The following is a 23,796-nucleotide window of genomic DNA, read 5'->3' as shown; positions in this document are numbered from 1 at the left end:
TGGAATGCAGCAGGTGATTCTGATCATGTCCCTGAACGCACCAGCCGGATATGCGTGGCTCACGTCCTGCGGAAGTAAACAACCTCAGCTGACGTGGAGCTGCATACTCTCACCAAGCTGCTGAACAAACTGGATCAACTGGACCTGAACCCGCTGTTTTAGAGGAACACTTGTCGCTCCAGTTTCTTTCTTGTTGTGTTATGTTAAATGGGCCCTGTTGGTGTCGTCTGAACTTCCAGGATTAATTAAAATCCCTCGTTAAGAGCCTGAAAAGCAAAATGGCGGCATCGGACGAGGCTAGCAGACAGTTCGCCGGGTTGTCAGACGTCTCCATCTCGGAGGACATCCCGGTGGAGGGAGACATCTCCGTGCCCCTCGGCCCCTCCAGCAGGCAGCGGGACTGACGAGTTCTCCACGCTCGACGAGCCCGTGAAGGAGACCATCCTGCGGGACCTGCGTGCGGTGGGGAGCAAGTTCATCCACGTCCTGTACCCGAAGCGGAGCACCGCGCTGTTGCGGGACTGGGACCTGTGGGGCCCGCTGCTGCTCTGCGTCACACTGGCTCTGTTGCTCCAGGGCGGTGCGGCCGACAGCGACGACCAGGGGGGGCCGCAGTTTGCTGAGGTACCTGACTGTTATAGTACCATTTATCAGTAACTACTTACATCTAATCAAGTACTGTACTTTAGTACAATTTCAAGTTACTTGAATGTTACTTGATGCATTGCTGTAGATTAAACTACCCAACAGTATGCAAAGAGTTAACATGAGGACAACTTTAAACATCTACAGCTGTAAAATGCAACAAACACATTCATGCAGCAGTAATATTAATCTAGAAATATCATATAATATTAAAACACTGACCGGGAACATTTTACTGCACAATGAATACTTAATTATTTTCAAAAGTAAAACTTTTTTTTTCACCCAGGTCTTTGTCATCGTCTGGTTCGGCTCCATCATCATCACCCTCAACTCCAAGCTGCTGGGCGGCACCATCTCCTTCTTCCAGAGCCTGTGTGTGTTGGGATACTGCATCATGCCCCTGACGGCGGCCATGGCCGTGTGCCGGATCGTGCTGGTCGGCGGCGCGGGGAAGGTCAGCTTCGCCGTGCGGCTCGTGGTGGTGACGCTGTCCTTTGGCTGGTCCACCTTCGCCTCCACGGCCTTCCTCGGTGACAGCCAGCCGCCGGGCCGCAAGGCGCTGGTGGTGTATCCGGTGTTCCTCTTCTATTTTGTGATCGGGTGGATGATCCTGACATTCTCGCCGTCACAGTAGAAGAGCATGAAAAGGAAGTGTTTGTTGAACTGACAAAGTTGAGGGAGGTTTTTGTGGAGTGAAAGAACTCAAACAAACGCCGTAATCTGCCTTGGAAGAAGGATGAACGACTACTGATGTGACTGTGAAGGTTTCTGGGCATCTGATAATGTATTCAGACTTATGGGACAGCAAAATCATTTCTTTCAGGCAAAGCAATTGCTTGCACTCAGATCCAGAGAAGTCCGGTGAACGCTGTGCTGCCGATTTCACATTTATGAGCTGTGTAAAAAAAAAAAAAAGAAAGTCCATAGTGGTGTATGCAGAAATGCTCTATGAATGTTGAACTACCAGGGCTATGATATTCTAATTTTCCTTTTCTCTCTTGATGTGTTTCAAAAGAATCCTGACGGCTCACATTGTCACACTACATTCTTTACTTTGACATTTAGCAGAAGCTTTTATGCAGCTTGACTAAGACTTTTGACCGTTGAGCAACTGTGCCAACTGTGTACTAACTGTCATTTTTGGTTCATTGTCGTAATTTTCCTGCAAGTTTCTTTTAGTGTTTGGGGAGTATTTGTATTTTTGATTTGATTAGACAGATGACAGGAGAGAGAGAGAGAGAGATTGGGGATGACATGCAACAAAGGCCTCAAGCCGGACTCCATCACGGAACGTCTCGGCTTCCTTAAACCACTCGGTAGGATAAATATGAAGCTGCAGCCAGTTAGCTTAGCTTAGCATAAAGGTTGGGAACAGAGGGAAACACCTAGCCTGGCTCTGTCCAAAGGTAACAACCTTCCAACACCTCTAAAACTCAAAATAATTAACACGTTGTGTCTGGTTAGAGAGGGGTGTCAATCCTCCCATCCAGCCCGGGGCAAGAAAGAGGATTAAGTGTGTTTCTCAAAGGTTTTCTTTTATGTCTTGATGTAGTCTAAAACTGATGCGGACACTGACATCGGATGTGCGTGTCGTTCTGTTCGCTGTGTGTCGCAAAGGTGGACGTGTTCACATATTTTTGATGATGGGTAAAGTCCCTCATGGACACGGGTAGATGGTGAAATTAATGTCACACTGACCCTCACACCCACATGGATGCAGAGACTTTAATTTGGATTTAAGATGTGAAAACAAAATAGTAATTCAGTCTGATTAACAGGATAGGTATTACCTCCGCTGAGCTTTTTTTGTTGTGGTCCTACTTATTGTGACTTCAACATAAAGTATTTCATCAGTCAGCCTTTGTCTGTGCTTATTATTTGAGGTCTTCTTGGATGTAAAATAAGAGAATAAATGTTAAAGAGATCAGAGCTCCCTGTTGGAAGAGAAGAGTTGTGACCACAGGACATATCATACCACCGTTTCTCTCTCGAGTAAGAGGTGATTTTATTTTTTTCCCTCGTTTTGATTGCCATCTTTACTTACTTTTTAAGCCCACAGCTGAATTATTACACTTGTAATGTAAATGTAGACGTAATGCTCCCTGCTGGGTTAAAACAGCATTCTGGGAAATGTAAAAACAAATGGTTGCAGCAGGTTGAGGAAAAGTGGGTTCCTCAAAAAAAGCAAATTGTAATATTTCATTATAGAAAACGTCACATCACAGACTGATGAAACGCCAAATGATCTGCTTCTCCGGCCTGATGCGTCCTGTTCACGCTGATTGTCTGCGATCAGTCAACTGATTTTTCCACCTTCTACTAACCTGCCTGATGACCTTTGACCCCTGCTCTTTCAACAGATAACACGTTCTTTATGGGCTCTCAAATCACCGGGGCTTTCTTTTAATTTATATGTATTCCTTTACATCAACAAATGAAGAAGATTAAAATATATTTCATCAGCTGTGATTGTTCTATTCTTTCAGTTCACTTACCGTCTGTTTAACATTACCTACTATACATTTTATGATTTTTTACAGTTCTAAACTCTGTAAACTAACCCATGACATTTTCATTTCACCTCAAGACAAAAAGCTTTCACCTGACAATTATTTAAAGTAGTTTATCCATCACCTAAAATGTGATTTTACTACAGTTATATTTTCTATTTCAAAAACAGCCACTGAGATTGTTTTTAATTAAAATGAAAACAATAGTGGCACATCCAGATCACTATTTATTTTATTTATTTTAAATTTAAAGGTAAAAGCTGAGCACTTTGTTAGTTTATGTTCTCAATTTTAGACCTCCAAAAAACACTTTCCTCGACGCAGTTTCATTCTTTCTTTTCTTTTTTATTATTTGTTTTGAATAACAATCGACGTCATCAGAAGGCGACGGCTTCAACCCGGGGCGCTGTGTAAACAACAGCTAGCGGTTCATACATACAGGTATCATATCCGTTAAGAGATAAACAAACGCTTTTTTTAAAGTGTTTACATTTAAAATCACACCCAGTGGAGACGTTACTGTAGCTGCAGTCAATGCGCAGCTGTTATTTTACCGGCTCTCCGTCAGCGGTCCTAGCTTGAGCCGTTAGCCGTTTGTGATGGAGGATCTGCCGCAGCTTCCTCCTGAAGTTTGGGTCTACGTGTTCAGCTTCCTGAGCACGGAGGAGAAGCACACGGTCCGCGCCGGCTGCAGGCACCTAAAGAGGCTCATCGACCACCCGTCCTTGTGGAGGGACTACACGGTGGTCCTTACCGACCTACGCCGCTACACCTACGGCTTCTGGGACACCCTGTACCACCGCAAGCTCACGCGGGTGGCGGTGCGACACCTGCGGCGCAAAGAGTGGCGGCGGCTCGTCAAATTCCTGCCGACCCTCACTGCCATCGTGTTTGTGGACGGAGGGCGGCTGTACAAGGGGAAATACCTGGACAACCTGTCCCGGTTCCCCGAGTTGAAGGATTTCGGTGTGCGAAACGCCACCTGGGACGAGCCGATGGTCGGGAGGAGTCTGGCCGGGCAGCTCCACGAGCGGCTGACTCACCTGAGCGCGTGTAACGTGCGGCTGCCCTGCACGGTGGAGTTTATTAACGCCGTGTCGCACCTGGTAAACCTACGGTACCTACTGTTTCACCAGCAGGGAGAGGGCTACGGGCTGGACACGGTGAGACCAGTGCCCTGTAGTGTCTTCCACAACCTGCTGCTGAGCCTGAAGAAGCTAAAGCACCTGTCCTGGGGAATGAGGGGGGAGCCGCCAGAGCCCCTGCCCGACGACTACCTCAGCCCCCCAGACCCGGAGCATCCAGGTCAGCCAGTAACCTGCACGGGGTCACCTGTCCTCTCTACCTGCTGTGGTGTCTCTTTGTTGCTTCACACCAGTGCTCCTGCATTTTTTAGTCACATTTAAATCACATGTCGTTCTATGAATGGCAACCTAGCCCCACTTTGAGCCACCCATTAGGGCTGCAACTCATTAATATATCAGTTAATCTATTGATGTTTTCAAGTAATCATTTATAAAATCACCAAATTGTAAGAAAACAAAATGGCCCAAAGATATTTTATTAACAGTGATATAAAACAGAACATCTTTACAGTTGAGAGGCTGGAAGTAGTATAAAAAAAGAAAAAGATTGAAACTAATCACTGATTTTTATTGTTGTTGCAGATTGATTGTCTGTTGATCGACTAATCAGTTTTCCACTAATCATGCCGGCTGTAGTCTCTGTTTTTTCTGGTATCAGATCAGTGCTTTTGCATGTTTACTACAAATCACATGCACTTAACATACAGTAGGTAGTAACCCTGCCTCCCATTCGGGCTGCCACTAGCAATTATTATAAACATTGATTAACCGGTTCATGATTACAATTAATTGATTTTTGGTTTGGGCAAAATAACAGTGCACATCACAAGATGATAACGATTTGTAAACCATCAGATAACATACTGTTTAAACTGATTTAAGTCTTTAAAACATCAACAACAAACGCTCCTCTTCCTGTAGGAGCGGCCCGGTATGGCGGCCCGGCTCTGACCAGTCTGGAACTGGTGGATTACCCAGAAACCATCCTGCCAGAGAACGCACTGAGGAGCCTGACCTCGCTCAGGTCGCTGACTGTTCGCTACAGGTACATCAGAGAGGGCATCGAGTGCCGCCTCACGTCCTGGCTGAGTCCCCTCCAACAGCTGGAGACGCTCACCATCATCGGTGAGGATTATTCAAATTGTTACAATTTTTTTGCGATTTCTAAAATAACAGTTTTCCATGTTGACTTATTTACATGTCATGTTTTATCCAAACCAGCAGTCAACACTCAAAGATATTACATTTATAATGATATGGGGATATAAAAACGTACTTCTTTAATCCCACTAGAAGTAAGATTTCCTCCAGACAGTTTGTTCGATCGCTGAATACATCCAGAGGTTTAACGTGACCCTGTCCTCCCCAGGTGGCAATTCTCTCGCCACCTATACGACCACCATCCCGTCCAGTGTGACCAGGCTGACGCTGCGTGTGGCCATAACTCTGAAAGACATGGACTCCATCGCACCTAAAGTCCCGGCACTCGAGCACCTCGACATCGAACAGAACCGCTCCAGTGGCAGCCTCTGCAGACGGATCCCCATGCTGTTTCCCCAGCTCCGGACGCTCAGGATACGGTGAGCCAGACAAGAAACCAGTTCAGGGTTTTAGACTGGAATCACTTTAATCGGTTTTATATGTTTTATATATATTTTTAAAGAATATCAGAGGGGCTTTGTATTTTTCTGATGTTAGAGGAGGTTTTTGTTTTAGGCGCTGTGGCTTTCACTTCCTCTCTAAAACACTGCACCACTCTCTGTTGATGGTAGAAGGCTTATCCGTCTTCTCTCTCGTCTCAGGTTTTTCCGTAGAGAACCAGAGAAAGACCTGCTGAGCCTCCACCGGCTCCGACACCTGGTGCAGCTGGAGCTGCTGGTGGAGCGCTCCTTCATCCTGAGAGATTACCTGAACGGTCACCCCTGGCCCAGCCCCTGCGTACAGGAGCTCATCAACCAGCTCCGAGAGCTGTCCGAGAACAGGATCACCGTCATCACAACGATGCGCCAGAGAAACCCGCTACGAGAGTGTGACTGTGTGTGGGAGGGTGACTGAAGAGGGGGAAGCGAGCTGGGGAAGTTCGATCTTATTCCTCCGTAAGAAGAAGACAGAAGGTTGAAATAAAAGACATTAAGACCGACATACACAAAGCGTACTGAAGGTGTTTAGAAAATCATAAATCTTATCATTTTTTTTAAAGAAGAAGCCTGAACATGGCGGTTATTGGACTATGAATCAAAGATTGGAGCAATTGCTGCCATCTTTGATTCAAGACCCTTTGAAAACGAAGCACTAGATTCCAGGGGGCATACGAGTCATGAGAGATGACTCGGCTCAGACGCTCACTGTACATCCTTATTTTTAAAGCCGCCAATCAAACACTAGTCAAGTTTCAGCAGCACCAACACATAAAGGATGCTTGCTTATAAAAAGCCTCGTAACAACTATCGAGTGTGATTTTGAATGACCCGTGACGCTCACACGGTAAATTCATCCAAACGTCCAGTCGTCCCTCTGACGGACAGATGTGACGCCTCTGCAGCGGAGTTCCACTCGTGTTACTTTACGTTTGAGAAAGCAAACCAGTCAAAGATGAAAGACTGGAATTACTTGTTGAATCAAACGAGAATGTGGGATCGTTGTACTGATTGTTAAATTATGCAAAAACATTCTGCTGAATTAATCATGACGACAGCATGTGGGACGTTTAGAGTTTGCATTTAGAAAGGCCTGAAAAAAACAAAACTGGTGTTAATGTAGTATTCTTAAATAAAGCCCAGTACGACTTGGGTCAGATATCAGGAGATCAGAGCCGCCCACTTTATTTATTGTCTCATTAATACGGGCACTTTGTTTTAAATTCATTCTGTTTTTCTTTTTTTAAATGATGAAGGTACTTGCAAATGACACGGTAGTACAAAATGTAAACCATACTTCAGTATTTTATACTTTCTTTCTTTTTCCACATTGACTCAAATGATTCATGTGAGTCACAGCCAACGTTCCCGCCAAAAACGTAATGATATATATTATTATTTTGTTGTATTTAAATGATTTCACCCGTTAATTATGCAATAAACTACCTGATTTGCTTAATTTGTGCTTCAACAATAATTTAAACGGTTTAAAACGCAGCTTTATTCAAGGGAAATTATTCATTTTACATTTGATAAACATTTAGTTATAATGATTTAAAAACATTATTATTTTAATAGACAGCCTTTTCATGATTACGGCTCCAAACATCAATTATAGTTCTCAAAATAATGATATATAATTTCACAAACAAGTTCACGATCGACAGATGAAGTATTTCATTTAGTTCTTGGTTCCTGGAACTTTTGTTGGTTGAAAGGTTTCCCGATAATAAAGTGAAATGTAAATCTGTGCAGGAGCTCAGTGTGGAGACGATCACCTCCACAACAGCAGCTTGACCAGGAGTTGTAGACGTTGTAGTGAATTCAGGTAAGTGACTTAAAACAGCAACAGTCCTGGATTATTTCCTCCATTCAGAGTCCGTGGACACAGCGTTCCGCTCAGAACTCCAGCAGGAGCGTCAGCGGCTCCGCAGAGTTCAGGACGATCTCTTGTTTCTGCCCGTAGACTCCCTGCTCCACCTTCGCGCCTGCCTTCGTGCACTTCAGCGAGCCGGACATGAACTCCCTGCAGGCGGACACCAGGTTGGAGAAGAGCTGCGCGCTCCACCACAGCTCACACCCCCCTCTGTACTGCATCTTCCTCTTGGGCACCGGCTCCCCGAGCAGGGAGTCCTGGGGGATAAATAAAACGCTCCCGGGAAGATCGAGAACGGAGACAGAGTGCCCGGTGTCTTTTCGGAAAAGTTTGGTGGTCATCAGACTGCTGGCTGCGGAGGGATCACAGATCAGACGTGTTGTATTTATATCGAGATTTTGTTTCTCTCTTTACTTCTTTTTCTTTTTTATACATATTTAATGTTGCCGGGCGCCTGAGACTTAAAGTTTACACCACCAGCGACTGCTTTGAATATTGTGCGTGTGATAAATAAAGAAGCACACTCGTTTTCCTTCACTAAATATCAGTTCACACACATGCATGACTCAATAATTAACATGTTATCTGAGGAATATTAACCGGATTATGATATTTGGTCACAGTGAGGTCTGCGGAGGAGAAAGACATCTCACCCATCTCATGAGCGATGTCCTCGGTGGCCCCGTGGAAGAAGGACACGTACACAATCATTCCCTGCTGGATCTGAAGACAGAGAGGCAGAGTGAAGATCTGCTCTGTGTGTTGACATCGTGCACATCCTGATGCACACTTATTATTTCTGAGGATCATGATCGCATGAACTTTCATGGAAATTCATCCAATAGTTCCTCAAACTGGAAACAAATCACACCCACCTCCGCCCACTGAGCGTCGGCCCCGTCCAGCGCTGGTTTGATCTTCACCTTCGCCTTGCTGCACTGCTGGACGACCGTCCGGGCCTGAAGTGTCCTGGTCCTCTGGGAGGGAGCAGCGCTGCTCAAACACACACACACACACACACACACACACACACACACACACATGCATACACACATACTACTAATGTTATTAAGACACATCAAATAACTAAACAGATTCTGATTGTAACTGTTCTTCAATGGAAACTGTGATGATGAAGCACTGACAATTAAATAACTTGCATTTTCTCCCAAACAAGTTACAGGACCTTGTCTCACTCAAACAGAACGTACCTGTCCGCCTTAGGAAGGGGTTTGGCTGCCTGTGCCGGGGCAGAGCCAGCGATGGTGAAGACGGGCCAGGGTTTGGTGCTCGGGGCCACCACAGGCTCCAGGCCGCAGCTGGAGCTCTTAGCCGAAGACGCTGCCTCCAGGTCTTTCCTCCTCTTCACCGGCTGCTGGACGCTGACATGGCTCCGGGTTTGGATAAAGCTCTTTAGCCCTCTGACTTGACTTAAAGGTTGAATTTGCTTGCTCGTTGTTTGTGGAAGTTTGTGTTTAGCTGGGGGCTCAGGTGGAGGCTGTGACTCTGAGAGCGGTAGGGCTATGTCCTGGAATTTGACAAAGTGATGCGTTCTGGCGCTGCCCTGACTGCCACTCGTATCTTTCTGATCCTGAGCTCGTGTCTGCTCCTCCAGCTGACATCTAACCTGAAGCTGGACGCCGCTTTGGCTCTCAGGCTGAGTGTTGGAGCGGTTTGTTTCCTTCTGCACTAGTCTGGCCACCAAGGGGCCGTTAGGAGTCCTTGGCTGGAGGATTATGGGAGTTCTCAGATGAAGGAGGATGGGGATTCTGGGCTGAGGGCGGAGGGGAGTCACAGGCTGGGGGGGCAAAGGGTTCTTCTAGGATTGAGATGAGAAACACAAAGTCAGTGAGAGGTTTCAGCGAGTCACTTTGTTTATAGAGCTGCAGCATCTTTAGCACGTTATAATCATGTATTTAAACTCAGTAATTATATTTATATGGTAGTTTTTATAGTTAATGGCAGTTTTTATAGGTTAATGGTAGTTTTTATAGTTAATGGCAGTTTTTATAGGTTAATGGTAGTTTTTATAGTTAATGGTAGTTTTTATAGGTTAATGGTAGTTTTTATAGTTAATGGCAGTTTTTATAGTTAATGGCAGTTTTTATAGTTAATGGCAGTTTTTATAGTTAATGGCAGTTCGTCTGCCTACACATGAGGGATTCACAGGAAACGATGCAGCGTGTCTGTTTTTCTCTGCCTTCCAGTTGGTAGATGTATAGATTACAGATAGTGTAAGAAGCTGTGAAGCGTACCACTATACATCTGTCCTCTGAATTCCCTGCCTGGCCGCCTCTCTTTATCCCCGACACTCCCACCACCTTCATCAACATCCTCGTCATCATCAGTCTTATCGTCGCCATCGTTCTCACTGTCAGGATGCCGACAGAGACAGAATAAGAGGAGAACACGACACATTCAAAGTATATGAACTGTATATAAGTAAATGTATTTATTTATTACATTTGATTCTAATTTAAAGTATCAATAAGCAACTTTTAACCTCCCAAATGACAAATAAATGAACTGTTATCACTAATATCACAGATGATTACTGCTGCTGACACTGTTAACACTGCTGCTACTGCCATTACTACTTCTCTTAGTTCACCTTCGACTAAAACTGATGATCGAAGCAAAGTGTTTCTACGGTAACAGACATCCACACACCTGTTTAAATCCTCAGGTCTCTGTGTTGATCTCGGCGGCTCCAGAAGAGACTCTGATCCTGCTGCTTCTGTTCTGTCCGCTTTCTTCTTCGTCTTCCTGCTGCACTGCGAGCATCTGTTGATCCACTGCACCACATCCGATCTCATGGTTTTCCAGAAGTACCTGGTCATGATATCATGAGCTGTGGGATTAGTAAAGTCTCCTCTAATCTGGACAAAGAGGATTCATCGACGACAGAAGATCCCCGCTCACCTTTCATTGAGCAGTCTGAGACACTTGTTGACGTCGAGGTGGTTCAGCTCGTCGTGATAATCCACCAGGGCGACTTCGACCCGCTGCCTGCTCCTCAGAACCAGACGCACCCGATCTCCCCGCACTATGTGCAGCGCGTCGTCTGAGAGACCAGGGAACAAGTGGAGGAATCCGGTGACTGAGGGAACTCACGCAAAGGATCTTGTAGTAAAGTATTCTAAGAATGAAATGCATCCTAATGCTAATCACACGTTTGTTTGTTTGTTTGAGGCATCTCTCAAAAGTCTCCCTCTCCACACAGTGGGAGCGAGTTTAATTGATTTTCTGATCTCAGACTGTTTCATTTGAATTTATTCTGTGTGCTTAGGTTTTGTGGGAGGATTATTTTATGCCTGTAGTGCCCATGTAGACGTTATGCTGACCCGTAATAGCAATGTATTGTAAATGTCTTTAGGTTTAGATTTCTAGTTTGCACAAACCTTTGATGGCAAACTTCTTGCAGAACCTCCTGAAGGTGTTCTTCTCTACGTAGCTCAGTGCATCAGGATAGGTGCGTCTGCTCAGGTAGAGCTCCACGGCATCGTACTTGGAAAAATATGCCTGTTCACACAGAAGCAGATCAAAAGACATGAAGTGAGTGCAGTGACACGAGGTTGAACTTGCACCAGGATTGGATTGACTTGTTTTTGTTCTGTAACATACAATATTTTGTCAAACTCCCAACAATGACCCCAACATACCTCCTCCCCCACAGCAGGCTGGGTCGGACCTCTGGACGAAGTCTGTGGAGGAAAAAAACACAGCTCAAGCTTCTGCTTTTAAAACAGTACCGACAAAAAGTCTCTTCTGAGCCCTTACCGCTGAGTCGCCGTGCACCAAGAGTGTGGGCACGGCCTCTGCGTGGACGGTGACCTTCTCCCCGCTGCGGTCGAAGCAGTCCTCGGTAAAGTGGGTCGAACAAACGGACGAGCCGAGCCGAGGATGCCAGTTAGGACGACCAACAGCCTCCAACCACTGAGCCAGAAGAGCCGTGTTGTCAAGAGGAAACCTGAGGGGGAAGTCGGACGAATAGATATCGAAAGAAGTAAGCAGATGACACAGTGACATAATTCACCCCATGGTAGCCAAAGTGTGGGTCCTCTGTTCTCGGTCTCATACTTATGGAAGGTGAGGCCCAGGCCTCTCTCCACCGGCCCGCAGCAGTTGGTGCAGGTGTAGACGCTGCAGCGGAGCCACTTCCTCTTGGTTCTGTTGAGGCAGGTGTGGCAGCTGGAGATCCAGCGGGCCAGGTCTCGGGTCATGCTGGCCCAGTAGAATTGCTTTGTGATCTCTCGCTGGCAGATTCCCTGGCCGTAGTGACCCTGGCTGTCATGGAACTCCTGCAGGATGGAGTTGACCTGTCAATCAAAAGGCAGCACACCTGAGACAAACGTTTTTTTGGGGGGGGGTTTTGCATTTACTTTGTAGAAAGTAGACATTTAGAGAGGAAGGTTCCTGCTCTTATGCTCCAGTCTTTCAAACCAGCGACCAACAAACTTTAAGATGCTTATACAGGATTCATTTAAGTAAATCATGCCAACCTCCCCTCTGCTGCGTGGCACTCTGAGAGCAGGAGAGACTCGTGTGTACATCAGCACTCCGTCTGAAACAGAAGAGAACTACTATAAGAGGATTACAAGAGGAGATAAAATGAGTGATGCTTTGTTTTCTCACTCCTTCCACTCACCTTTGAGGCCAAAGCGCTTGGCCATCCTTTTTAAACTGCCTCTGGTTTTCTTGCTTTGCATAGGTAAGACTCTGTGGCTCAGATACCTGCAGGATGCAACATAAACACATTTAAAACACAAGAAACTGTAACTTGTAACGTGTGAAAGAAGCGGTCAGGTGACCTACCTGGCGATCTGGTTGTAAGCCGTGAAGCTCGGCTCGATGACGGTCTTCCTCCTCTTGTCCTCCGTCACAGTCTTGACGCCTCTAGAGTCTGGATCAGGAGCTGGGAGGCAGTACTGGTGCTCCTGCAGCTCCACGGGGGGTCCTGAGGGGCCCGAGGGTCCTGCAGCGGCAGCGGTGGAGAAGAGGTCTTCCAGGGCGTTGGAATGAAGGAAGTCCTCGTCTGAAGGGACGGGAGCCTGAAAACCATGAAAGATGATACTTTATGGAGGATAATAACGTTTCTGTTTGCCATCCCGAGGCCATTTAAAGATACTCCATTTTTAAACTTCTGTACTTTTCAAATCATTTATTCTTTCTTTTATATGTCTTATTTGGTGTTTTATTGGTTTCGTGTGTTTGTAACTTTTATGCTTCATGTAAATCCCTTTGAATTGCCTTTTTGTGTATGAAATATGCTTTATAAATAAATTATAGATTCTCATTTTGCCCATACTGTATAATAACGCACAAATTTAAAAAAGATTCTGCACTATATATTTTTTAGCAAGCCTATCCTCTAGGATCACTTGATTCTTTCCACTAAAATAACATAATTTTTACCTTTTTTTAAACCTTATTTTTAATTGACGACTGAACCATGGGCCACTTGGATTTGATACAGCTTTTTATTATTATTATTTTTATTATTATTTTTTTTTATTATTATTATTTATTTATTTTAATTATTATTATTATTGAAGATACATATAAATATACATTGTTTTTATTGCTGTTAAACACAAAATATTCCTTCCTGAACGTCACAAGACAGAAAGGAGGAGAGAAGATTATTAAGAGCGTGCTGTACAGCCACACATCCATTCGTGCAGATGTATACTGTCAAACTGTTCACCTCGTCCTCCTGCACAGGGGTGATGGTGGGTACGGCGTCTGGTGCTAGAGTCAGCTGACCCTCCTCGCTCAGCGTGAAGCAGGCCGGCTCAAAGTGTCTGGAGCAGAGGCAGGAGTTTGTGCGCAGCGAGCCTTCGTCCCTCTGAGCCACCGCCAGCCAGCTTCGCCGACGCTCTGCCTCCTTCGGAAACCTGCAGAACACAGTTTCGTAAATGTTTCGTAAAATCATAAATGTTGTTTCAGGGTTATGATTCAAGACGACACACTGGCACGAAGAAAAGAGATCATAAGTTTACTGTACTCGCCTCTCTGCACTAGTTCCCGGTGAAATAATTGAATTAATCATAGATTAAATGTGCCACATTTGACAGACATAGTATAACATCATCTGCAGATTGTGACAACATGACAGCTAACAAACAGAACAGAACCTCTTTTCATTCAGGTAATAACTTTTTGTGGCGTCCGACCTGTGGAAGCTGAGCTCAGGGTGAACGTAGCTGGAGGCATCGCAGCCGTAGGCCAGGCAGAAGTGTACGGGGGGTTCAGGCGGCTCTGCGGGACATCGTCGCTGACAAACCGCACACGCTTTGATCCAGTTCTTCACCGCCTCCGTCACTCCAACCCAGTAATACATCAACTGCATGGACAGAGGAGGGATATTTGATCACATTGTCTTAACTTTTGATCAAATTATATTCTCTAAACTCACCATTATCTCCCTTATTACCCGGACCCGGCCGGCGTGGTTGTTGTTGTCATGGTAACGGACCATGATCTCCCTCACCTCCTTGTCGCTCCTGACAACGCGGAGGAGGCGGCCTCGGTAAGAACGCCACAGACTGCCATCTGGAGGACGGAGGGAGGAACTACAGTCAGATATTTCTTATTGTGTGTGCTGGACAGAGGAGGAAAGTTTCAGTACATTGAGGATTAAAGCATTAACGTCTCTGCTCCGAGAGAAAGAGTTCTCTAATGTATAGGAAGCATCTCCGTTAACATCCGCGAGCGCAGCTCTAAAATACCTTTATAGATAAATAGTTTGCTGGCAGCTCTGGTAACTTTCTTGGAGCTTTTTGATGCATCTACAGGATGCGTTCCTCGCCTCACAAACTGCTCCACCTTATCCAAAAAGTCAAAAGCGGGCATCTGTGAGGAAAGAAACAAAGAGTGTGCTTTAACTCTTCGACTCATATGCAATCACAAAACCAATCATAATCAGCCTAATCCAAAAATGTTAATCTTTATCTAGTATTGAGATTAAATTAAGTGTTTGACATTCATTGTGTAAACTTGTTTAGGGTTGCTATTGAATAAGACTGCTAAACGTGTTCGTCTTTCTCCTAATAGGCATATAATACAACATTTTCTGACTTTTCTTCAGTTAATATTGAATTCATCTGGATTTTTGGACAGTAATATAGTCAAAATAAGCTATTTTAAGACAACATATTGATAATTAAAAACATTATGGACACATTTAGTAGTTATTGCTGACAATTTATAAACAAATAATTAATGTATGAATTGGTAAAAATAAACAAATAGGTAGATTAATTAATAATGAACATTATATTCCCTGTAAAGATAAACACACAGGCTATCGCCATGACTCGACACAAAGTCTAAATGTCATTTTAATACTACAAAATTATCACAAAATAAGATAAAGTTTCCAACTGAAAAGCGTTTCCCACCTTAACGTCAGAACATCCTGCGTCCGGTAAACACAAATGCTCGTTACACCGTCACCGACTTTCAACAGGAACTGAACTTTCAGCGAGTTATTTTTCGACACAACTGTTCGCACAAACACTTTGAATTATTTTACTTCATCTAAATGTACAAATACAATCTCGAAAATACTACATTTCAGGTCAAACTAGCGGCTAAATGTGCCGTTTGGTGGTTCGCACATTTAAGCTAGCAGCAGCGGCCTCGTTGTCTGTTCCGGTATGGACGCTTTCAAAATAAAGGTTTAAATTGAGTTTGTAACTTTTTTGGGGGGAAATATTTTAATCTATTAAAAATATATCCATAAAGTGATGTAAGATTTTGAATTACTACATGGTCCGATTTTTTAACTGGTGAAATGTTATTTTTAGTTTACATACATTTATTTTTATTTACAATTTAATTTGTAATAATATTTTTTGTAGTTGCAACAATACAAATTCACATTGGGGGTTAATAACGGCACATCTTATCTTATCTCACTTTAAGCATTTTGAAAGTTATAATTCACATCACAGAAATCATGCTATTTTTTTTAATTGTCATGTTTACAATGATTTATTTTTACTCTACCCGTTTCAGATTATGTATTTTATTAAAAGGAATTTAAATCCAAGTAAGAGAGCCATATCAACATTGTCCTCTCAGAGCTGTTGCAAATACATTTATAGGTCTTAGTTTTATAAAAGCACTCTTACAACGTCTTCTCTAAATTATGTGCTTTTAATTTGGCAGAAAATTCGATTAACCGGAAATGATATTGTTCCTACTTGCTGCTCTCTTCACAGAAGGGCAGTTTTGACGCAGGTTGTAAAAACTGCTGTAACCCAAGATTACAAGAGTGCTGTTCATTTCCGTCACCGGAAACACACCTGAGCGCCCCCTGCTGGCCCGGACGAGACTCCTGCATCATTCGGGCACACAGGGTGGACACACTTTATTCTATTCTTTACTAAATTAGTTGAAGCTTATTTTTCAGTTTTACTGTATAATCTTTCAATGCAATTTAAAAAAGCTTCCCAGATCTGTGTATTTTTTTATTAATTTTTGTATCACAAATGCACACATCTAATACCATTACATATAGGTCTGCGACTAACTATTATTTTCATTATTAATTAATCTGCAGATTATTTTCTAGATTAATCTGTGTGATCTATTAAATATAAATAAATAGTGAAAAATGTCCAACCCAGTTTCTCAGTGTCCAAGGTCTTTAAAAGTCTTGTTTTGTCAGTCCAAACCCCAAATATATTCATTTAAATATGATATTAAAGAGAGAAAAGCAGCACATTTTCTGCCATTTTTACATGAAAAATTACATTAACAATTATTAAAATAGTTGCAGATTATTTTTCTTCAAATCGACTAATCGCTGCAGCTCTAGACATAAAGTCTTAGTGACTGTTTCCATCCTGTTGGTAGATATTAAGACATTAATTGGTCCTTGCAAAGCTTCATTTCTCAGAACTCCATCAGATGCGTGTAAGGTCCGTTGGTGTCCAGCTTCAGCACTTGTCTGTTTCCATATGTCCCATGTTTCACCGTCACTTCAGCAGCTGCAGCCGTCAGTTCCTTCTCACACAGAGAAACGAAGGCACCGTAGAGCCGCAGTCCGTCCTCTTTGCCGATGTTGTTGTGGTACTGCATGGCTCTGCCTTTAGCCTTCCCGCCCAGCGTGGCTTGAGGGACGATGAGCAGGCTGCCGGGAAGCTCCAATACCGACAACATCTTCCCCGAGTCGGACTCACACAGCCGCAGGTTCAACAGCGTGGATACTGGAGGGGAGAGAGAGAGAGAGGAGAGAGGGGGAGGACACAATATTTACACCTCATGTTGAGGGATTTAGTGAGTCAGGTTTAGTGCCAAATAGATTTGATACTATAGAATAGATACTATATACATAAATATAATAAAAATACATCTGTTTTAAAATGAAAAGAGCTGTAGAGAATTTGAATCAAAGCGGATGCAATGTGCAAAATCTTGACCAAGAAACATGTAAATGTTTACAATAAAAACAAAATATGTGCAAGAGATAATATTCTAAAAAACGCATTGAGCCAAATGTAAAGATTTAATGTTAATGTAATATTTAAGTCAAATGTAAAAATGTCTCCGACCCATTTTGGGCAGGATGTCGTCTGTGGCTCCTTTAAAGAAGCAGATGTAGATCACCATTCCTCTGTCGATCTGAAGACAGAACGTGTCATCAATAATGTGTTCAAGGTCTCACACTGTACAGCAAGTTGTCCCCTTGATATTTCTTACTGTTGTGATGCCAGTGACACACAACTGTATCCCTCTCTTTTAAATCATAATAACTCTCTGCAGCTAAACTCAATTAACTTCATACAGTAAAAGAACGATGACTCTCGCCATTTTTCTACGACTTACCCGACAGAACAAATGCTTTTTATTGGCCCCAAACACTGTTACACACAATCACTCAAATAGTACAGAAGCTCCTCTTCCTGTAAAGAACTTAGACACTTCTATTCCTATAAATAAATAGTTTGCTTGCTTGTTTTTAACTGTAACTGTAACTTAAACAAAAATAATAATTTAATACGTTTTGCTGCACTCAAAATTGGTCACATGTTCTCACCTGGACAACCTGAGCCTCTGAGTGTTCCTCTGCTGGCTTCACCTGGAGGCTGGCCTGCAGACACTGCTGCAGCACCGCCCGGGCTGCAGGAGCAGCAGCACCACCTTTCTCCGTCATCACTACTCAAGTTATCACGATCACCCTCTGTACCGGTTTAAACTCTCAGAAGGAACCGGAACAATCTGCCAACAGAACAATATATTAACTTATAAACTGACAGAAATGTTCAGTGAATGGCAAAGAGAAACCATAAGATGCAACATACTTCCGTATAACGTCAACTAAAGCTGCTCGAATCTGCTCAAAGCTGCGCATTATTTTTGCAGTCTTTCATATCTCTTTTCTTTCTCTCCCTTTTTCGCTTATTAATATACTAATTGTCAAGATTTTCTTTCAATACAACAATACAAACTATTAAAATTCACAGAACAAAAAAAGGAAAAGAACAATTAACGTAAATACCTTTTTTTTTCTTGTTTGAGATTAGTGTTTTTTTGTAAATATATCTAATAATACAAAATAGAAATAAAAAAGATACTAATAAAATCATGCTCAAGATATAAGCTTATATTTTTACAAGAACAATAAAGGCTAGTTTGACTTGTCAGTATACTTAATACTTATGTTATTCGTCATTGTTATGAATGAAATACAAATAAATTGGAATTCAAAAACCCCCAATATCAAGCATGACTCATTTAAAAGAGTTTCCATTAGACCATTTGACATTGTAAATGTAATTTAACTAGTGAAATGATCAAATCAAGATCATAAGATAATTTTGAAATAGTATTGATGATCTAAATAAGATCCATAATTGATTGATTATTCTAATCGATTCTATTGTCGATTCCCAAAATGATTGAGTGATTATGCATGTATTAATAACTACACAGAAGTAATCAATGCTCTTTTATGAAACAGTAAAAAGACAACACTAATTCAAGTTAGGGAAATACAAACTAGGTCTATTTAGAGAAGGAGAACTCCCAAAATAAAACACACGCATGCGTACTTTACGCAAGCTTGATGCGCACCAAGTTAGCGAGCCAGGTAGCATCTAAACAGCTAGCATGTCTCAGTTAACATACAGCAGACTGTCTCATTTTCTGAGAACATCAGTTCATAAGTTCTCAGTTTTACGAACAGGAACAGAAATAAAACCGGGTCCTGCGTGGTGTGTGCAGTTCACACGCTGCCAGGTAAGATTACTGTCTGTTTCTGTGCGTTTTAGTTAGCTTTGATAGCTAACAGCTTCATGCTAACGTCAAGCTAGACTTAAAACAAGAAGAGAAAGACCGGAAGTTTCCAAAATAAAACAATTACTAACAGAAATATCATTAAATGTCAATATATTTACATTTTTATTTTATAGTGTGATATTCTTCACACATTTAATGTAGTATGCAGGTACTTTTCACTTTGATACGTACATTTATTTTAACGCTGAATATATTAGTTTGAGCCTTACCACCGGAAGTGTGTATTTCTTTCTTATTCGTTGGAACTTGATATGTACACTGCTGCTCAAATACTGTTCCTAACAACACATTAATAAAGATACTACAGCAGCAGCAATAATAGCAGTACTAGAAGCAGTTAAATTGTAACCAATAGCTTAATTAATGTTTAAATAAATCATTGAATTATGCTTTATAGATCAGTTATAAGCCATGTTGAAAAAGCATTATTCCATACAAGTTTATCTCACTTTCTCATAAACCATCAAGCCTGCAATTATAAATACAGAAGTCAATGAAGTCTGTATTGTAAACTGATGATTTAAGTATCTAGTTTTCCCAACCGGGTCAGGAATGGACAACTTCTTATCCTCATGTGGTTTTCATTGAGTGTTTGTTTGTGTTACTTCTTCTCACAGAGGTCGGTGGACAGTAAGTCATTACAGGAGAGGCAGAAACAGCAGATGGCGAAAGGTCTTCCCAAACAGAAGCCCATCACGGGAGTCAAACAGGTCATCGTTGTGGCTTCAGGGAAAGGTGGCGTGGGCAAGTCCACCACCGCAGGTACAGCATGAATTCTGCTGCTGAAACTCTTCCGGTGTCTTTATTATTTCTGGATGTTTTGAACTGACAGATGCAGCTGATGCTTAATGACGTGCATCTGCAGAAAACAGATGTGTTTAATGTCTGTTTTCATGTCTCTGCAGTGAATTTGGCTCTTGGATTAATAGCCAACGATCCGGTAAGAAGTCTTCTCTCTGATATCACATTCATCTTTTTATTTACTCAAGTTGGAGTGAAACTGAATCCCCCATCAGGCTGATTAGTGTATATAGTGCTGATGTACAGTGTAGAGAGAGAGAGTTAGTCTTCCTTCTAAAATGTTAACTTTATTAAAAATGATTTATCCATCTTCTCTCTTTCTCTCTCAGGTGAAGTCAGTCGGTCTGCTGGACGCTGACGTTTACGGTCCGTCGATTCCCAAACTGATGAACCTGAAGGGAAACCCGGAGCTCAATGACAGTACGGCACGTTGTTCTCTGTACAAAGAATGTCACCTGATCATTTGTTATTAATGTCGTGGTGGACTGTTTATAGGGTGCAGTCGGGGGTTCTTGGAGATCTCTGTAAAGTGACTTGAAGTATTTTAATCTTCCAGACAATCTGATGATCCCTCTCACCAACTACGGGGTTCCTTGGTGAGTCCACATTACGTAATCATGTCTCCCCCATAAGCCCTGCCCTGTCCTGTGACCGGCTCTCACTCCTCTTGTTGACCCCCCTCTCAGCATGTCGATGGGGTTCCTGGTGGACGATGTGGCTCCGATCGTGTGGAGGGGGCTGATGGTGATGTCGGCGATAGAGAAACTGCTCAGACAGGTGAGGACGTTAGAAATATCCAGCTGAGGCTGGACAACTAAACTGGATTCAATTCTAATGTGTGTGTGTGTGTGTGTGTGTGTGTGTGTGTGTGTGTGTGTGTGTGTGTGTGTGTGTGTGTGTGTGTGTGTGTGTGTGTGTGTGTAGGTGGACTGGGGGTCATTGGACTATCTGGTAGTCGACATGCCTCCTGGGACAGGAGACGTCCAGCTGTCAATCTCCCAGAACCTCCCAGTATCAGGTCAGTCACTGTTTCTGTTCTATTTGTTTTCCTTGTGTTTCTAAATGGAGCAGCTTCAACTGCATTTATATACAAGCTAAGCATGTGCTGCTGTGGACGGGGGCAGCTCCAAAATGTATTTCGGACATCTAAAAAAGGGCCCACCTAAAGAAAACTTCACAATTTTAAGTGTACACTATATAGAGAATATGAATTACTTTACGATTACAACATATACCGTCAGTTAAAAGCCGTACAATGAAAACGAGGAGCTTCTGTTAAAAGTGCTCAGTGTTAAAGTAAAGTTGTGTTGGGACTCCCCGGAGGCTCACCTCCAACGCCAACCTCGTCCCGTCTCCCCCCCCCCCCCCCCTTTCCAAAAAACAAAAATCTTAAAAACAACAAAAAGTAAAGTTGTGTTTCGCTGTAAAGGTGTGGTCATCGTGTCGACGCCGCAGGACATCGCCCTGCTGGACGCTCGCAGAGGAGCCGAGATGTTCAAGAAACTTAACGTGCCGGTAATCTGTGTGTGTGTGTGTGTGTGTGTGTGTGTGTGTGTGTGTGTGTGTGTGTGTGTGTGTGTGTTATTAATCTACAGTACGAGGGTTGAAGTTCCAGGAGGGTGAACATGTTGTGTTGGATGTTCCTGCAGGTTCTCGGTCTGGTGCAGAACATGAGCGTCTTCCATTGTCCCAACTGTAACCACCAGACTCACATCTTCGGCTCTGACGGCGCCCGACTGCTCGCAGACACTCTGGGAGTCAAATTATTAGGTACGTGGGACGAGCAGCGAGTGCAAATAGAAACCTCTCACTGTTGACTGTGTAGAATATCTTTTACGACGATGGATGTTTTCCTGAGACTTCTGTTGACGTTATATTATTAGTTCTAAGAGACACATCAACACTTTATGAAAAGAACAAGTGGCGAGACGAGCTCCTATCCTCTGCACATTGTACGTGTAGCACAGAAAATACAAATCTTTACTTTAATGTCTTGTTTCACTCGTTCACGACTGTGCTTTTGATTATTTCTGATGGATCTTTGTATATTTTATCTCAAGGTGACGTCCCTCTTCATCTCAACATCAGAGAGATGTCAGACAGAGGGAAGCCAGTGGTCATCTCTTCTCCTGACAGCCCGGAGGTCTTTATTCTGTTCTGCTTCATCATATTGTGTTTCTACTCCTGATACTCCTGCACGATGCTCTGAGGTGTATTTACTCTGTGTGTGTGTGTGTGTGTGTGTGTGTGTGTGTGTGTCTGTGTGTTCACTCTCCAGGCGGAGGCATACAGGAAGGTGGCGGCTGCTGTGGTCCAGAGACTCGAGGAAGTCAAGACTTGCTTGATATAAACTGTGAGCGCCATGAGGACAGTCCATGACAGCACTTGCAAGACAAACACGTGTAAACATACAAAACACACAGAAACAGAAACTTCTTTGCCGTTGTTACGCACAATAAGTTAAATCCCGAACACTACTGTACGCTGTGGATCAGTACCACAGTGTTACTGAATGAAATGGATCCCTACAGCTGTGATGATATTTAATAAATCTGTCTGTTTACCACTTTCTGAATATGTATATATAATAAAGTAACTGTTTAATATCCAGTTAAACTCCCCAGTTGTTCTGGATGTTTATTGGTTTGTTGTTTGGATTTTGAATTAACATTGCAATGTATTATAGAAAAGTACGTGTTAAAGTATTCATGCTGAAAATATGCAGAATGATCCTTTAATTCTGAAAGGTGCACTTCTACAGACCACCAGCAGAGGGAGCGTGTTACATATTGAATAAAAACATTTTCATCAAAACATAAAATCATGCATCTTGTGTTTTCTTTATTACACTAAATGATTCTCTTCCTTCATTATTCTTATTTACTTACATTTTAATAATTACGTTTTTTTATTTAATCTTTAACTTTAAGATTTAACTGACTTTCTTTAATTGAAGTTGGGATATGTTAATCTTCGGCCAGCCATTTGTTTATTCATAGTTTTCCTTAAATGAGCCACCAGTGTTGATCGGGACAGAGTTACAGGACAAGAGACGAGTCAGTGATGAAGAACAGGAGTGTTCTTCACACACTCTTCGCCAGAAACTGTCGACCGCAACTGTGAAGCGTCTCACTGTGTAGGCGCAGAACCACCCCCATTTACTGGAAACACACACACACACACACACACACACACACACACACACACACTCAAACATGGATGCAATCGGTACTTTCTGATGATCAAACAATGAAGACAAAGATAAGAGAGATTTTTAACAGACTTGAACTTTTGGTCTCTAAACTTTCCACACAGAAAACTGAAGTTTCAGGTCTTGGACAATTTTCCTTTTGTGGCATTTTTGCTTTTCCTTGACAGGACAGTGTGAAGACTGTCAGAGAGTCAGAGAGGTACATGCAACAAAGGTCCCATGGCTGGAATGAATTATTCATTATTTAGTGTCACAATATCTGCCTCTGCCTCTGACGCTGCGGTAGAAGAGACGTGAACAGAGCTGCTTTTCCTTGACCTCGATTGAAAACGTCATGAGGTTGAAGAACCACAGGGTGGAGAGACTCCGACTGCACTTACACAAACTAGGCTGTGGATGTTATTGACGAGCGTCGCTTTAAATGTCTCTGCTGCAAGGAATTGTGGGTCGGCATTATCTTCCTTTCATTAAGTAAAAGATGGTCCAGTGGAGATAAGAAGAGGAAGCATCTTTCCTTAGCATTTCTTAGAGAATTGGACCAGCTCTTATCATGGCTGCCACTTACATGCTTCCGAGTCATTTCACTCAGTTAGGAACCTCCCGAAGAATAAAGCACTTCTGGTCCCTGTACGCAGCCACTTCTCACTCCCCCCCCGGGCCTTACATGCATTTCCAATGAACTCTCCAGATTTGCAGTTCACCGTCCCTCCACCAGATG

General features: G+C 42.9%; 5 protein-coding genes across 7 annotated transcripts; 3 read left to right on the top strand and 2 right to left on the bottom strand.

The window, feature by feature from the left end:
• Window positions 1-32: 32 nt before the first annotated feature.
• On the top strand, window positions 33-3,112 carry yipf6 (Yip1 domain family, member 6). The gene is given in 3 exon segments (XM_029426863.1): window positions 33-401; window positions 403-624; window positions 935-3,112. Coding segments are annotated over 3 exon segments (693 nt in total). The 5' UTR covers window positions 33-278; the 3' UTR covers window positions 1,283-3,112.
• A 430-nt stretch (window positions 3,113-3,542) lies between these two features.
• On the top strand, window positions 3,543-7,339 carry LOC115005057 (uncharacterized). Its single transcript, XM_029426853.1, has 4 exons — window positions 3,543-4,463; window positions 5,165-5,368; window positions 5,613-5,823; window positions 6,046-7,339. Exons 1-4 carry the CDS (start codon window positions 3,758-3,760, stop codon window positions 6,296-6,298), a joined length of 1,374 nt encoding a protein of 457 aa, XP_029282713.1. The 5' UTR covers window positions 3,543-3,757; the 3' UTR covers window positions 6,299-7,339.
• A 1,992-nt stretch (window positions 7,340-9,331) lies between these two features.
• Window positions 9,332-15,403, bottom strand: LOC115005056 (uncharacterized). 2 transcript variants are annotated; one of them, XM_029426852.1, is made up of 16 exons: window positions 15,160-15,403; window positions 14,488-14,611; window positions 14,175-14,311; window positions 13,933-14,102; window positions 13,464-13,653; window positions 12,572-12,807; window positions 12,405-12,490; window positions 12,259-12,320; window positions 11,837-12,075; window positions 11,537-11,726; window positions 11,419-11,460; window positions 11,158-11,278; window positions 10,679-10,820; window positions 10,427-10,588; window positions 10,012-10,127; window positions 9,332-9,572 (listed from the first exon to the last, which is right to left on the bottom strand). In XM_029426852.1, exons 2-16 carry the CDS (start codon window positions 14,609-14,611, stop codon window positions 9,469-9,471), a joined length of 2,121 nt encoding a protein of 706 aa, XP_029282712.1. In that variant the 5' UTR covers window positions 15,160-15,403; the 3' UTR covers window positions 9,332-9,468. The 2 variants fall into 2 exon arrangements, with proteins under 2 accessions (XP_029282712.1, XP_029282711.1); XM_029426851.1 differs by having other exon boundaries at window positions 9,332-9,575; window positions 15,160-15,401.
• Window positions 15,404-15,553: 150 nt separating this feature from the next.
• Window positions 15,554-18,134, bottom strand: dtd2 (D-aminoacyl-tRNA deacylase 2). Of its 2 annotated transcripts, XM_029426854.1 has the most exons (4): window positions 18,070-18,134; window positions 17,805-17,986; window positions 17,320-17,389; window positions 15,554-16,974 (listed from the first exon to the last, which is right to left on the bottom strand). In XM_029426854.1, exons 2-4 carry the CDS (start codon window positions 17,919-17,921, stop codon window positions 16,661-16,663), a joined length of 501 nt encoding a protein of 166 aa, XP_029282714.1. In that variant the 5' UTR covers window positions 17,922-17,986; window positions 18,070-18,134; the 3' UTR covers window positions 15,554-16,660. The 2 variants fall into 2 exon arrangements, with proteins under 2 accessions (XP_029282714.1, XP_029282715.1); XM_029426855.1 differs by lacking the exon at window positions 18,070-18,134 and having other exon boundaries at window positions 17,805-18,060.
• A 690-nt stretch (window positions 18,135-18,824) lies between these two features.
• Window positions 18,825-22,676, top strand: nubpl (nucleotide binding protein-like). The gene is made up of 11 exons (XM_029426859.1): window positions 18,825-19,006; window positions 19,684-19,828; window positions 19,972-20,006; window positions 20,197-20,287; window positions 20,424-20,463; window positions 20,554-20,644; window positions 20,792-20,885; window positions 21,297-21,382; window positions 21,517-21,637; window positions 21,928-22,010; window positions 22,146-22,676. The coding sequence occupies exons 1-11, from the start codon at window positions 18,878-18,880 to the stop codon at window positions 22,215-22,217; spliced, it is 987 nt and encodes a 328-aa protein (XP_029282719.1). The 5' UTR covers window positions 18,825-18,877; the 3' UTR covers window positions 22,218-22,676.
• Window positions 22,677-23,796: the final 1,120 nt, after the last annotated feature.

The sequence above is a fragment of the Cottoperca gobio genome, unplaced genomic scaffold (assembly GCF_900634415.1).
Source record: "Cottoperca gobio unplaced genomic scaffold, fCotGob3.1 fCotGob3_245arrow_ctg1, whole genome shotgun sequence".
NCBI lineage: Eukaryota > Metazoa > Chordata > Actinopteri > Perciformes > Bovichtidae > Cottoperca > Cottoperca gobio.
Note: the sequence above shows the minus strand (reverse complement) of the source record. Positions and strands in the feature narration are given on the sequence as shown.